Raw genomic sequence first — 15010 nt, forward strand, 5'->3', positions numbered from 1 at the left:
CCCCTTCAAAATTTACTAGAATTGGATTAGACATCACCATTAGGCAAAGACCCACCTTGTTCAGCCTGACTTCAAGTGACATTAAACCTTGTAACTCTCAATTAAACAAGTGCAAGAAATATGAAAATTATCAAAAGCTTAAAAATGCACCAAGGTGGAGAAGCCTTACTTCAAGGATAAGATTATTTAAGCATCGATTATGATTCTCCATTCTCAATGTTTTCTTGAATAAAACAAAATGATTTCTGATATCTTTTTTTTTTTGTGAGACAAAAATGGCCAAGCGAACTAACAGAAGTGAACCCCAACCAAGGGCATCGCCGGTGCTTCTTACCTAGCCATGGTGTAAGAGGCAATTGTTTTGCACCAGCAAAGCAGCATCTTTTATGGGAATGGAGAGGCTTCTGTAAGTGGAAAGCAGCTTACTGGTTAGCACTTGTTTATTGCTTGGTTGTAATGAATTACCAGCAAGACAATGTCTCCGGAAACTACATCATGTTACAGAGAACTCACTTGAGTTAAGCCAGTTCACCTAACCTCTTGTTTCTTCTTGATATCACTTCAGCTGCCCAACTCTTCCCAACATCAGTTTGAAATTTACCTGTAAGTCAGAGAAGGTCACCAATCATATGATGCTGATTACTCGGAGCAAAATTCAAGTCACTGGAAGATGGTCTATTCTCTTACTACCTGCAGTGGAAAGAAAGAATTCATCCAAGACCTTTCCATGTTCTGCAAGGACGTTAGATTTGTAAGGACAATTGTTCAGATACAGATAGGCATATAAATTGGGAGAAAAGTATGCTTTCTGGTACTCAATAGAAGTAATTAAAATCAAGAACATTCGAAATTGTTCTAACATATTGTTCTCCAAAGGAACACTTCATAATACCAAATTTAGATAACTGAACAGACAACTTGCTCTAGGTGCTATTACAAAAAGAAGCCATCATAAAATTATTAGCGTCAGTTACATAGATCATTTCCCACCACTGAGCTATATTGAACATAATATCACTAGTCAAACTAAGAGCCAAAAGATCTTTTTTATAGCTCATAACAAGTTTAGGTGTCACTGATTCAGCAAATAATTTTCAGAAATCTCATGTTTGGAGACCAGAGAGTAAAAAAAAAAAAGGATTTTTGGGATTGAACTCAACAGTAGCCATAGATAATAAATTAAACTCAGTAATAACTTATTTGAAATATTCTTCTCATATAAGCATTAATCATTGACCAACAAAAGGGTTAAGTACAATAGGTCTTAATAGAACAATTATTAGAGGATGACATATCAAATGTACATGTCAATATGTACAATCTACAAAACAAATATGTACAATCTAAATCACTTCTCAATTAGCTACAATCAAATTCACAGTTATGAGGACATCAAACTAATAGGTCAAACCACAATATGCATGTAGCTGTAGATTGGAAAAATTTTGGACTAATCCAAGGATTAGGTCAAACCTTTGAGTTCAAATTTAATATAAAATTATCTCAGTTTTGATCCTATTTGATTAAATAGTTAGTTAATTTGTTGGATTCAACACCATAGATGTAAAGTTAAAACCACATACAAGAATATAATTGAGACTGAAAAATATAGTGGAAGTCGCAAAGAATATGAGATTACGATATGTGGTCCTATTTTACAAGATGATCACACCCTCTATGCATTATTGACTTAAAAGTTAAAACCAAATAAAAAGGTGATCACACTCTCTATGCATTATTGTCTTGTTCTGTAATTTTAACCAACAATTAAACCAAAAGCAAATGGTTAACTAAAGTTCTAAGAGTACTTATTGGTTTAACGAGTCCAAAATTAAGAATAAAACCAAATATAGTGTAGATTTAGGATAGTGATTCAAATCCTAAAGCAAAACAGACTTGTTGAGTCGATCCTAATCAATCAAAAGGTCGCTTTGAGAAAGAAACAATTAGGGAAGAAAATAGTAGATCCACCTACAGTTCTGCTGTGATTGTGTGCACTACCAAGATCTTGGTTCGGCATATGAAACTAGCATACATGGGAATACACATATGAAACATATGTATGGTTCAAAATGTGTCCATATACATCCAACTAGACAGATATATATATATATATATACATATATATATACATATACATGTATATATACATATACATGTATATATACATATACATGTATGTATATGTATGTATATATATATATGTATGTATATATATACATGTATATATGTACATATATGCATGTATATATGTACATATATGCATGTATATATATACATATATGCATGTATATATACATATATATATACATATATATATATATACATATATATATATATATATGGATTTTCATGGTTCAGAACAAGGTTCGCCGAACCGTACCGTACCGGCGTTTCGACGCCGGCTCGGTACGGTACGGTACGGCGTACCGAGCGGTATACCGAGGTGTACCGCTCGGTACACTTAATTTCACCGATTTATCCCTCCGAAAATACCTGAAAATTAAAAAAAAAGTTAGGATAGAGTTTTCAAGTTACAAATAAATATAGTAATAGTATAAGTTTAGCAAAATCAATGTAAATTAGATAAAAATAGCATCACATATCTTTTTCGGGCTTTGAGGTAGTCTTGTTCGAGGTTCGTATTTCAGCTCGTTATAGATTGAAATATCTATAGAAAAATCAGTTGAATTGTTAGACTATTTTGTTACAATATAAACTCTAAAATTCAAATGAATTAAATAATCATATATCTAGATATACCTGATTGTTAATTCTACCACCAAAACGAACGACGAGCCTCCACGGGTGGTGGATCGGGGTCCTCGATCCGATACATATTAATATGATACGTTTGTTGGACCCAATCATGAAATTGATCCCATGACATAGTGTATTGATACACCGTATGCCATTGATGCATCAATGTGGTACTGATCGTAGATTGATCGTCATAAATCATATTTGTCCGAGGCAGCTCTTGAGGCATATATTGGTGTTGTTCTGTATCATGTTGTTGCTCAGAGAAGGATGACCAACTATCACCATACTGTTGTTGCCCATATGATTCTTCATAATACGATGGCTGTGAATACGATGAGTCTCTTTCTGTGTCTATATCATGTATGCTCTGTCGCATTTGTTCATATTCATCCACTGCCTTCCCCTTCCCCTTCTCCTTTCCCTTCCGCGCATAAACTTGACCAGTACCTTGTCGAGTTCCATGATCTGAATCTTGAGTGACATGTGTAAAATATTGCTCCTCAGTCCATTCACCACCCTCAAGTTGTGCAGACGAGACCAACGACTGCCCGGTATCACCGCCATCATCTGTTGAGGCACTGCTGTCCGTGTTGCTGTCATGTCTCTGGACCGAACGAGAAAGAGAATGTGATTGTGAAGGTGTCTCGTCGCCCGACTCGATTCTTTCCAACGATGCAACTGATGCTATTGCCTTCCCCTTTGCCTTTGCACGTTGGGCGGACGAGTGTGACCGTTGGGTATCGGTAGTTCCTCGAGCAGTTTGACTCATACCATGTTGTAATCGAGGGGGATTTTCTACCCGTTGGGGTTGTGCTTCTTCTTCTTCTATTGCCTCGGTGATAAAACGTGAAGGACGCTGAGGATCTCCCGCCTCATCAAGTAGAGGATCCTCTTGGTTCTCTGCTGCTTCAACCCAATCTAACATTGGCTCTGAATCTTCGTTGTAGAATTGGAGGTCAATGGGATAAATATCTGGTTCCTCTGGCTCCTTATCCAACTCAGCACATCGCAATTTTAGCCGCATATTATAATGGACATATACTAGTTTCTCTAACCGTCTGTAGGAGAGTCTGTTGCGGACTTTCGTATGAATCAACGCAAACGTTGACCAATTACGTTCGCAACCACTAGATGTTGTTGTCTGTGAAAGTACACGAACGGCAACCTTCCTTAAATGTGGTGCATCGCCTCCAAATTGTAACCACCACTCGACTGCAAAAAGATATAAATAAGATTTTATTAGCATAACAAATAATTAACATTAAATATAATTGATAATCAATATGCATAACTTTTCCTCACCAGGATCCATAGTGTAACGGCATGATATAGCTACAACGTCGGAGAATGAACCAACTGTTTCTCGAAATAATCGACCCTCCATAAGAGCATCGGCTGCCTCGGTAGTGTTTGGCAAGAGTCGATATATAACATTTCGTAGTGTCGTTAGGAAATTATTTTGCGTTCCGAGAGCATATCGATATTGAATTGCCGGGTTTAGATAATACGCTGCAAAACATAATTTTGTTAGTATGATAATTTATTATCTAAATAATAATAAATTAAGTATTTTTGAATATGAATTTACCTGCATTATGGATATCTTGATCCATATGAACTTCGGTCCGACGATCAATGATTCGTACGTATTGGTCGGCCTTAAAATCATCTTTGAATGCTTTCCTGACCTCCTCTCTTGCTGAAATCAGCATATATTTAAGATACGGCATTTGTAGACGCTTGTCCATATCAACCTTACGGAGGACAATATAAAGTGGTTCCACACCTTTTATGATTTCTGCTATAGTCTCCCAAAATCTAGATGAAAGAATGGCCTTTTCTATCTTCTTTCCATTACTCAATTTCGAATATCTGGATTCAGACCACTCTTGTGAGCTAGCCATTGCCTTCAAGCCATGTCTTTTTTGCTGTAATGATTTTAATGCAATAAAATTTGTAGCAAACCGAGTAATTCCAGGTCGAAGTATCTCACCATTTACATACTTTTGCATTAATGCGTGGACCCAATGATGATTATATATAAACTTTGTAATTGATTGTGCTCGAGCTACACATTTCTTGACCGTATCCAACTCACCAATATCCTTTAGCATTAGATCTATGCAATGAGCTGCACATGGAGTCCAAAACAAAGTTTTTCTTTTTTCCATCAATTGCAAACCGGCTTTTTTGAAATTCGCTCCATTGTCGGTTATTATTTGGACAACATACTGTGGTCCAATCTCCTCTACCATAGTGTCCATCAAGCTCTCAATGTAGTTTGCATCTTGGATCTTTTCAGAAACATTAACGGACTTATGAAACACCACTCTTCTATTGCAATAAACAAGAAAGTTGATGATACTCATTCTTGTTGGTCCTGTCCAACTGTCACACATCAATGTCACCCCATATTCATCCCATTGCCTCTTGAAGGATTTGATCCAATCCTTTAGTTCTGCCACCTCCTCATCTAAGTACACGCCGTGAATCTCCTTCGGTGTTGGAGGTTGGATCCCCGTGCTAGACTTTTGAATAGAGGAGATCATGCTCTGATAATATGGACCTTGGGCTGTGTTGGCTGGAATCCTATGAAAGTTGAACCATTTTGAGATTGCCTTCCCAATATCCCGTTTTTTTTCTTTTGTATATGCATCGTCAATCCGTGTCTGTTTCGCTGTTTGTGGGGGATAGGCTTGCGGATCAATATCAACAATATCTGGTGCGGACCTCCTGCCAAGACCTCTCATAAAACCACGGAGTCCACCATACCTCATGCTACTAGTTCGGCCTAACTGAGAAGGAGCAGTTGGTTGCCTCATGCTGGTTGACCTCTGGATTCCACTACCACTACCATGCTCTAATTGTGAGTCAGGTCGTCGATGCCTCATTGCTTCATCGACCGTATGCTGATGCTCCAATGATGCACGAATCCCAGCTGTGAGATCCGGGTCGACTTCATCGCCGCAACCCTCATACTGATCATAAACTGGTTCCTGTGTAGCCCTATGATATTCTTCCTCAACTCTTGCCTTCTTTTTTAATGCATCTTCCTTTGCTTGTTTCATCTTGCTTTGAAATAATTTACGGATCTCCGTTGGAACCTTCTTGCATTTTGCAACGTCAGGATACCCACCAGCCAAATGCATTTTTACTCGAGTTATTCCTCCACCTTTACCAATGTAGTCACAATAAATACATTGCCAATGATGACGGTTTCCATCTAGCTTTCGGGCATGAACCCATGCATCATCGTGTGACTGTTCCTTTGGTGCCATGATCCTATCAAATTTAAATCAAATAAACTATAAAGTATAAACATATTAAATTGACCAAATATCGATCATAAATCACTAATCACAATATTAAGTAATTTTATTAAAACATAACTAATCATATTTTATTATCATAAATATGTTACGTGCATAAAAGAAGTATTAAAATCATTAGATACACTAATTATGTGATTAATATAGTTAATTTTTCACTAATTATTTCTCTTTCAACATTATAAACATGACAAATACTCTAATAGATATTAAAGATATTGGATTCACATAAAATCGAATAAATTTTGATTAAATCATCGTAAAAATAACTAATTACAGTATTAAATAACTTTAATAAAACATAATTAAACTTATTTTACCATCATATATATGTTAAACACATAAAAGAAACATTAAATATGTAATTTTAATCCAATATGATTCAAAATTCAAATTATGATAAACTTATCATTTATCTACACTAATCATTTACTTCTCTTTCACCACTATAAACATGACAAATACCCTAATAGGTATTAAAGACATTAAATTGATATAAAATCAAACAAATTTCGATTAAATCATCATTAAAATAACTAATCGCAGCATTAAATAACTTAATTACTCTCTAATTAAAGAAAACGAATACATACCTCTTGATTAGAAAGTTCTTCCTCTTAATCTTCCCAAATTTACCTCGATTGAATTCACAAATCGTTGTTTTATAGAGTTTATGAGAGAAAAGAAATGTTTGAGAGAGAGTTTAAGAGAGTATAATGAAATAGGGGAGAGAAGATTAGTTTAAATAGGAGGAGAAAGGGCTCCAACGGTCAATTTGACCGTTGGAGCACTGTAGCACTGCTACAGTGTGGTAACGGTCGATTTCGACCGTTACCGAGTGGTACCGGTCGATTTCGACCGTTACCGAGTGGTATCGGGCGGTAACGGTCGAAATCGACCGTTACCGAATGGTACCGGGCGGTAATGGTCGAAATTTCGACCGTTACCGCCCGATATATACTTTTTTTGGTGTACCGCCCGGTAGAGGGCGGTCCGCGTACCGGTCGCCTCTCGGACCGGTACGTACCGCCCGTACCGGGCGGTACACATCGGTATGGCGAACCTTGGTTCAGAATGTGTGAATATATATCCAACTAGATATAAATCTACATGGTTGTTTTCATCTTATATGTTTATTATGGACACATGAAGATAAATATGTGTTTTATGGATGATCAAGATGCAAAAACATATACCTGTTTCATATTCCAAAGCCTGAAGAATCATTTCCACCTGAATTTAGAAAATTATTAGAAAAATATTGGTGGAAAAATATAAAAAAGTACTTTATAAACATTCACCACATAAGTATATGAATTTGCATCTGTTAAAAATTCTATGGTTGCATATCAAAGTGTTCAAAACAAAAATGATAAAGTAAGCTGTAAATAATTCCAGAACAACAATGAATTGTATAACTATTCAGTCAACATGTATATTTACTAACAGTTAAATGAGTTAAATGGATCAGTTTACTGCTAGGTCGCATGATGACAATTGGTATTAGAGTGAACCTAGTACTAGGAATGATAAATGAACCCAAGTGAAATAGGTAACCATAAATGGGACTAGAGGCACATCATGCAATGGAGCTTACCACTAAGACAGTCCTCACATGCTGTCAACTAGACATAACTCTGAACTATAATAAGTCACGCCTTCGGCTTTCATGAGTATGTCAAGTAAAAGATGGGGAGATTATGATATACCAGTTTAGTCTCACATTGAAAGTGAGAAAGAATTGTGTTAGTTCATATGAGTAGATAGTTCTGTTACCATCAAATTGGGCTTAAGATTTGGGTTAGTGGACAAGGCCACATAACTCTGCATTAAAAGTTACGCCTTGGGCTTTCACGAGGATGTCAAGCACTAGATTAGGAGATTATCGCATTCCAGTTTAGTCTCCCATTGGAAGTAATAGAAGCACTGAGTTAGTTTATAGGTTATTATCATTAAGTTGGACTTAAGATTTGGGTTAGTCGTTCATGCCTATTAAGTTAATAAGTTCAGCAACTAGGGCTGGTCTTGACAGATAACTAAAAGAATACAGTCATATTGGCCACATATACAAGTAACACATGAAGATATCTACATTGACAGTCAACACTCTATCCACAACAAGGTGATCCATTAAGTTAGTAAGTTCAGCAATTAGGGCTGGTCTTCACAAATGACTAAACGAATACAGTGCATATTGGCCACATATACAAGTAACACATGTAGATATCTACATTAACAGTCAGCACTCTATCCACTACAAGGTGATCCAATTTTGTTTACTCTGACCTTCCTGATAAACAAATTGTATACAGTTGAAGCAGAGTACAATAGAATGGTGAATCAATTTACCAATTATGACACACCAATGACCCCATATCTTTACTATCATAATGAGAGGCACCATTTGTAGCCAATGGGAAAAAGAAAACATGACAAAATGGAACAGCTCTTGGTGCTAACAAACATATATCTAGTTGGAAGAAAAGAGAGAAGGTTAGAAGAGAGAATTGACCTAAGTGAGACAGAAAAGGTACCTATTGGGCTGTAATTCAGAGTTCTTATTTCCAATAACTTGTATCTAAAGAAAACAACAATAAGCAGAGCTTGTACCCTATTGCCATTTTTTTATGAACAGTAACTTAAAAACCTCTTAACAAATAGGGAAATCCATGACAAAGTAAAAAGGCATAAGCTTAGAGGCAACAACAAGAGAAGTGGCAAGACAAACAAGGGCTTTCAACGTCATGAAATGTAAGAATCAGTGCCATTAGTAGGCGTCACACTAATCTGAAGATCCATGAACAAAATGCAGAAGGAACCAATTAAACCATGAGAAGAGAAAGAACAAGCAGGACAGGAAGCATTAAGTATTCAATATGAGCAATACTAGGATACAATGTCTCTGTTGAGTCATGCAAAATAGAATATGCAAGAAATTTCCAGCACAGTGAGCTGCAACAGAACTTATCAAACAAATTGCAGTCTGCTGGCTTTCAGCTCTAAGAATTACAAAGATACACCAATCTCTGAAGTAAAGCATAGTTATCCTTCTGTCCAATTCTTTCAGTGCTTGCTTCTTTTACAGAAATTGTTGCCTGCCTTTACTTGCAATAATGACTTGCAATGACTGCTGCATCCATATAAGATACCCAGAATAGGTTTGACAAATACACCTAAAATTGAAAATGCATATCTACAGCCCGTGCCATGGTCTCTAAGGCATCAAAGTGTTTTGTTTCTCTGGCCTTTGCCTTTGCCTCCAACTCTCATCTTTGCAGTTCAAAGAACTTCACCTTATTTTTGTCTCTCTCACAGGACTTTGGTTTTAGAGAAACATGACTTGATTCTGTGGAAGCCAACTCCAATGTCTTATCTGTTTTTTTTTCTTTTTTGTATCATTTTTTCAAATTTGGTGGCATCTTATGACTTAACACTAATTCCTAAAAGATTCACCCAGTCTTCTCAACACCAAACTTTATATTGCCTCATGGTCAAAACTTGCGAGGCAAAATTAGTTTTACTCTTCAGAACTCACTAAGAAGGGATAGAATCTGATGCTTTATTGCCTCCTTGTTCCAAACTCATGGACTCCACAAGCCACATATTCTCTTTTGCCCCTTGGCTATGGGGCCTGGGGTTCAATCACAAGTGCTACTGACATTCTATTTCGCTTGATTATCCTAGGAAAGCTTCAATTTGGGGATGCAGAAGGGATCAGGTTATTCTGCTTCTATGTTGCACTATTCCATAATCCAATAATACAAGTTTATTCAGAGACAAAAGGATGGATGAAAGTGATATTCTCAAAATGACCCTTGTGGTGGTACTCTTGAAGGATCAATGTTCCACAGAAAAGGGAAAATTACTTCTTTTTTTTCCAAGACTTCATATACATCAATGGGCTTTTGTCATTTTTTTATTGCTATCTTTCTTTTTTAATCTATATTTGCTCTTTCTTCACTTTCTTTCCAGGACTTATCATTACCACCAATTTACTTCATTATGATCACCGGGCTTTCGTCATACTTAATTGTCTTTTTTCTTAAATTTATATTTTTCTGTATCAATCATTTTCTTAATCAAATGAGCTTGCAAACATATACGCCCATCTTTTGGCTTGAAAGAAGATATAAAACAGCCATAGAATAATATTCGTAGCTTCATCAAGACAAGTCTTGGGGAACAATGATATACTTATAGCATGGAGGAAAACTTTTACTACATATATCATTTTGAACAATACAATGAAACCTAAAATGGAATAGTATAATAACACAAGAATGTATACATTCTTGCAATCATAGTCATGATCAATCATGATGTAGACAATTGGCTTTTAAAAAATCACACTAAATCAATCAACTTAAATATATATATATATATATATATATATATATATATATATATATATATAACGCCCTCTTAAGTCGAGCAAATGCAAAGGCTTAGCACATGCAGGGTAGAACATACTTTGTCAAAATCCTTCACAAGACTAGCTTCCATAGAAGAATTGTTCTCATACTCTGCCCAGAGTTCCTGTATCTCATCAGCTGCAAAAGGATGTAGAATTGTTTATAAAAAACCCTATTCAGGCACAGAAATTATCAAGTATCCTTAGGAATTTATACCCCTCAATCCACCACCAAGGATTTTGCACATTTCATTTAACGCTTCTTGTTCACGTCTACTCTTTTCTGCCTTGGGAACACCATCTGATGGTGTGATATCACCAACAATAGCTGGCAAAACCAAAAGGTCCCAAGAAAATGCTAACTGAATAAGAACAAAATAAACAAATAGGCAGATCATGGCAAAGAATAGAACATGCTGGAGGTGTTCAAAGACAAATCCCAACAGCTGGATGATCCTTATCTTCATTATAAAAAATTAATATATTCATAATTTAAGAACAAAAGAAAAGATATTGTCAATTACCTTCTGCAATATCATGCACAATTGCGATCTTCATACACCTATTAAACAAAGAAGGCTCATTAAAATAGACATAAGTACACTAGTAGAGAAATGGAAAAAGAACTATTTTTCTTAAAGGAAGTGCATAAAAGGTGGTTTACAAATAACATACCACCACGAGTAGCACTAACACTAATGGTCATAAATATCCCTCAGCTGAACTTCTTAAAGACACTTTGTGATTCCTTTATCTCAAATCACACAAATGAGGTTGTTCGCATGTAAATGCAAGTTACTTTGGCAACCTGCCAGTTACCTCTCCTAGCGTCTTGCCTGTTAAATCTCCTATTCTCTAGAAGAATTTTTCTCCCACTAAGGAGATTCTTCTAACCAAATGATTGTTACACATCATGACTACAACTTTTACACAAGAAACCAAGACAACTGGTCATCTTCTCATCAATCATCCTTTTGCTTCCATGGTCTAGTTTCATGCCTGTATTCAGCTTCAAGGTTCTAAGTTCTTATTATATCAGTATGCACCGGTCGGTATCGTAGGTTACGCCTTGGTAGTTGGTATGCAGCTGAAAGAATACAGAAAAAATGTTTAATATGTCGGTATTGACCAATATGATCAATACACCATGAACCAGTAGGTATAGTTGGCATATTAGTATTTGAATCCATGCAAATTTCCATAATTCTCCCCTTCATAGCTGGGATGCCGACTGCATGGTGATAGACTTTTTATTACCTGCTGCCTATAGTTGGTATATCTGTTTAGTTTGGTTTATTTTGCACTATCACCTGAAGCCTACACGACTCTCACTCTTTAAAATCATGTGGAAACTCTACTGATCAAAACTATCCAAGGAACATTGATATCGTCCTTGGGTATTTTAATGCCTACTTAATCTTTTCCATTATATTACTTTTTCTTTTATTACTTTGTTTGCTCCTATTACTTTTTCTTTTATTACTGATCAAAACTATCAAGGGCTCTCTTGAGAGCCCTTTTCATACAAAGAGTAATAGCTGGCAGGGCTTGAAAGCCCTATCGATCACCATAGGAGTCTTTCCACATCAAAGGAAAAGGTGTTGTGGATTACTGTTAGCCAACAAGCAAGGGTCCAGACCATCTTGAATTGAATAGCCAGGATGGAGTGTATGGATTCTCATAAGACCAATGCCCTCAACATTACCAAAAGGCATTTGGTTGTCCAAGAAGGCAACATAAATGATCAACTAAGACTTAAACAGTAAGATTTACTTAATAGTTAAAGGGGGATATTACTCAGAAGTGAAGGCTAGTCTAGTATGTTTACATGTTGGGCAATAGTAGCCTCTCAATAAGACACTGTATTCTGCTTTTTACCTCTACTTCTCCAGAAAAAAAAAGTTATTATTCTCTCAGTTAAGTCTCTGGGAGTCTATTTCACTTCAAATTAAAGTATGGGTTGGAGGAAACACTCTGGCACATCTCAAGGAAAGAACAATGAGAAAAATATAACAAGTACAGATAAACTAATGGCCAATGGCAATTTGTATCTTCTTTACCAAGCTACCAAATGGCATTAACAACAAATATATTACAATATATAAACCAATGAGATGCAAGTATCAACTGGTTTGCTAAATTAAATTTAAGCATTTTTGCTGCCAAAGAAGTTGACAAATGTTTCACCTTTCCCTATCAAGACCAGGAATATCACCAGCAATTAAAGCCATCAATGCCATGAGATACATGTGATCAGCAATAGACTCTGGATGGTTAATACCATGGTTGATCCATCCTTTTCTTTTTGTAGTCTAGAAAACAAAAAATTAAAATTAAAATATTATCAAGAAACTTCACAAAGCGTAATTCTAGATTCAGTATTAACATTGTGAGATTAGTCATAAAATACAAAATTCCAGATCAATGTGTTGTACAAAATCAATAAATATATAATCGGAGAAAATAGAAAAGTATAAAGGGATTCTCTACAACCTCAAAAAGGGAAATAGGATGATAACGAATAAATTAATTGCTTTGACGCACTACAAATATAGATGCTTAGAATTCTGCATCCTCTTTTGCTTTCTAACTTTCAATTGTGCTATGTATTCCAACCTCCCACCCTTTTCATGTTCATAAAATAATATGTCAACTGTCAAATACGTTTTTTAAGAAATCAAAGGTTTGACGCATCATCTACTTACGAGACATAAAAAAGAGAAGAATACGCAGCCTGAATATGGTTGACAAAAGCAACACTTATGCAGGATTCCTGGGTAAACCGCGGCGTACCCTACAATCGTAAGCTATAACCCAATGACTGGAAAATTCGCACAAAAAGACCATGAGTTGTGAAAGAAAATGTTGTGATCTGCTTGTTTAGCGAGCTAATCATTCGCTTGCAAGAGGAACGAAAGATCAATTCTTTCCAACAACAATTAATAAACCGATCAACAAGCCAATGGATCACGACCAAACACATAGATCGATCTCGCCGACCTTGAGGCGATGACAGAGGGTGAGAAAATCGATGGCGGAGGAGGCGGAAGAAGGGGAGATCGACGGCGCGTGCGGCCCGTTGGACCCAGAGCTACCGCTTCCGGGGAGGGCGGCGCGGGCGACGAGGGGCCGCGAAGAGAGCGGCTGATTCAGGTGTTCAAGGGGGAGAAGGGAGTCGGACCAGGTGCTGCGGCTACGGAGGCGGAGTACGCGAGACGGGGGAAGAGAGATCGGTGCTCTTACCGCCATCGGTGTCGAGGGAGAAAGGTTGGGGAATGAAGACGACGGAGCGGAAGCGATTGGGAGGTTTGAAGTGTATGTTCATCACGCCTCAATATTCGTGCGAGAATTTGATTTGATTGACCGAGGGGAGTGTTTAGAACCAATAATTATTGGGGCAATTTCTCCGAAAATATTATTTTAATATATTGGACAATAGAATAATTTTTGAAAATGTTTAGGTTCTCGATTACTTTTGTTTCTATGTTATATAATTAGAATGGATAATTTCCCAGAAAAAAAAAATGAATTTTATGTTTTTTTCTCGGACAGTCTTCTAAAAAGAGTTCTCATATTTTAAAATGATAAAAATGTGATTATTGACAGTTAATGGCTTTAATTTTTTTAGTTTTCCGTCCAAACAATTTCTTTCAAAATATATTTTTTAATATATTATATAGAAGAAATTTGAAAAGAAATAAGAGTATTTTGGTGTTTACGTTCTACTGAATCACCTATAGAAGAAATAAAGGTGCCACTGTATCGCATATAAAGTATGGTACATGGTCACTGCTCTTCATTTTTGGTGGAAATTTGATACTGGTGTGGTTGATGTGGGACAACTCTTTAATATGAAGAAGAGATATACTTGGATGGATAATATATTAAAAAGAAAAAAAGTTAAAACGAACAAAGAATAATTAATTTAATCAATAAAGAATAAAGAATGAAGTCATCAATGAGGAGCACTTTGACACCTTTGGTTGATTTGGAATGTTAAAAGATCGATAAGATGATTAAGGATGAAAGAGGAGAAGAATATAGGTGGTAATCTTGAACCAGTTGGATTTACTCATATAATTTATGAGAAAATAAAATTAATATTTATTTTAAGATTGATGATCCATTATAATATTTGGATTTTTTTTATATAGATCACAAATACAAGAAGAAGAAGAAGAAGAAGAAGAATAGGGAGTCACAAATAAGGAAAAAAAAATCATGTTAAGATGATTCAATATATTGTATCTGGTCATCATTTGAGAAAATAATATTTTATAATATTCTTGTGATTTTTTTTCTTTGTGCATGATGCTTTTGTTTTGTTATAAGACGATGATTCCATAAAATTATCTTCTTTTTTTTTTTACATAATGCTCTTCCTTTCTTTAAGATGATTTTTATAATAATTTCTCTTATTTATTTCTTTCTTTTACTTCATTGTTACTTTAGGAATTAAGATACTAATTATACATTATGTTAGCCATGTGGCACAACAATAAGATTT

The 15010-nt window shown here is 35.8% G+C and overlaps 1 protein-coding gene across 6 annotated transcripts; it reads right to left on the reverse strand.

Annotated features, from left to right (window-relative positions):
• Nucleotides 1–155: 155 nt before the first annotated feature.
• On the reverse strand, nucleotides 156–13851 carry LOC135584120 (uncharacterized). Of its 6 annotated transcripts, none has more exons than XM_065117660.1 (9): nucleotides 13747–13851; nucleotides 12691–12815; nucleotides 11028–11065; nucleotides 10721–10831; nucleotides 10563–10642; nucleotides 7289–7325; nucleotides 691–732; nucleotides 538–601; nucleotides 156–404 (listed from the first exon to the last, which is right to left on the reverse strand). In XM_065117660.1, the coding sequence occupies exons 1-9, from the start codon at nucleotides 13750–13752 to the stop codon at nucleotides 335–337; spliced, it is 573 nt and encodes a 190-aa protein (XP_064973732.1). In that variant the 5' UTR covers nucleotides 13753–13851; the 3' UTR covers nucleotides 156–334. The 6 variants fall into 6 exon arrangements, with proteins under 6 accessions (XP_064973732.1, XP_064973729.1, XP_064973730.1 ...); XM_065117657.1 differs by having other exon boundaries at nucleotides 13504–13818; XM_065117658.1 differs by having other exon boundaries at nucleotides 514–601; nucleotides 13504–13814.
• Between the last annotated feature and the right edge of the window lie 1159 nt (nucleotides 13852–15010).

The sequence above is a fragment of the Musa acuminata genome, chromosome BXJ2-7 (assembly GCF_036884655.1).
Source record: "Musa acuminata AAA Group cultivar baxijiao chromosome BXJ2-7, Cavendish_Baxijiao_AAA, whole genome shotgun sequence".
NCBI lineage: Eukaryota > Viridiplantae > Streptophyta > Magnoliopsida > Zingiberales > Musaceae > Musa > Musa acuminata.

Bases quoted from the DNA above. Each gene is read 5' to 3' on its own strand.
- LOC135584120 (XM_065117655.1), bottom strand. From the start codon at position 6,041: ATGGCACCAAAGGAACAGTCACACGATGATGCATGGGTTCATGCCCGA. The intron at 4,273-4,351 runs GTAAATTCATAT...TATGTTTTGCAG, and splicing joins TCAAGATATCCATAATGCAG to CGTATTATCTAAACCCGGCA. The intron at 3,976-4,065 runs GTGAGGAAAAGT...ATCTTTTTGCAG, and splicing joins CCGTTACACTATGGATCCTG to TCGAGTGGTGGTTACAATTT.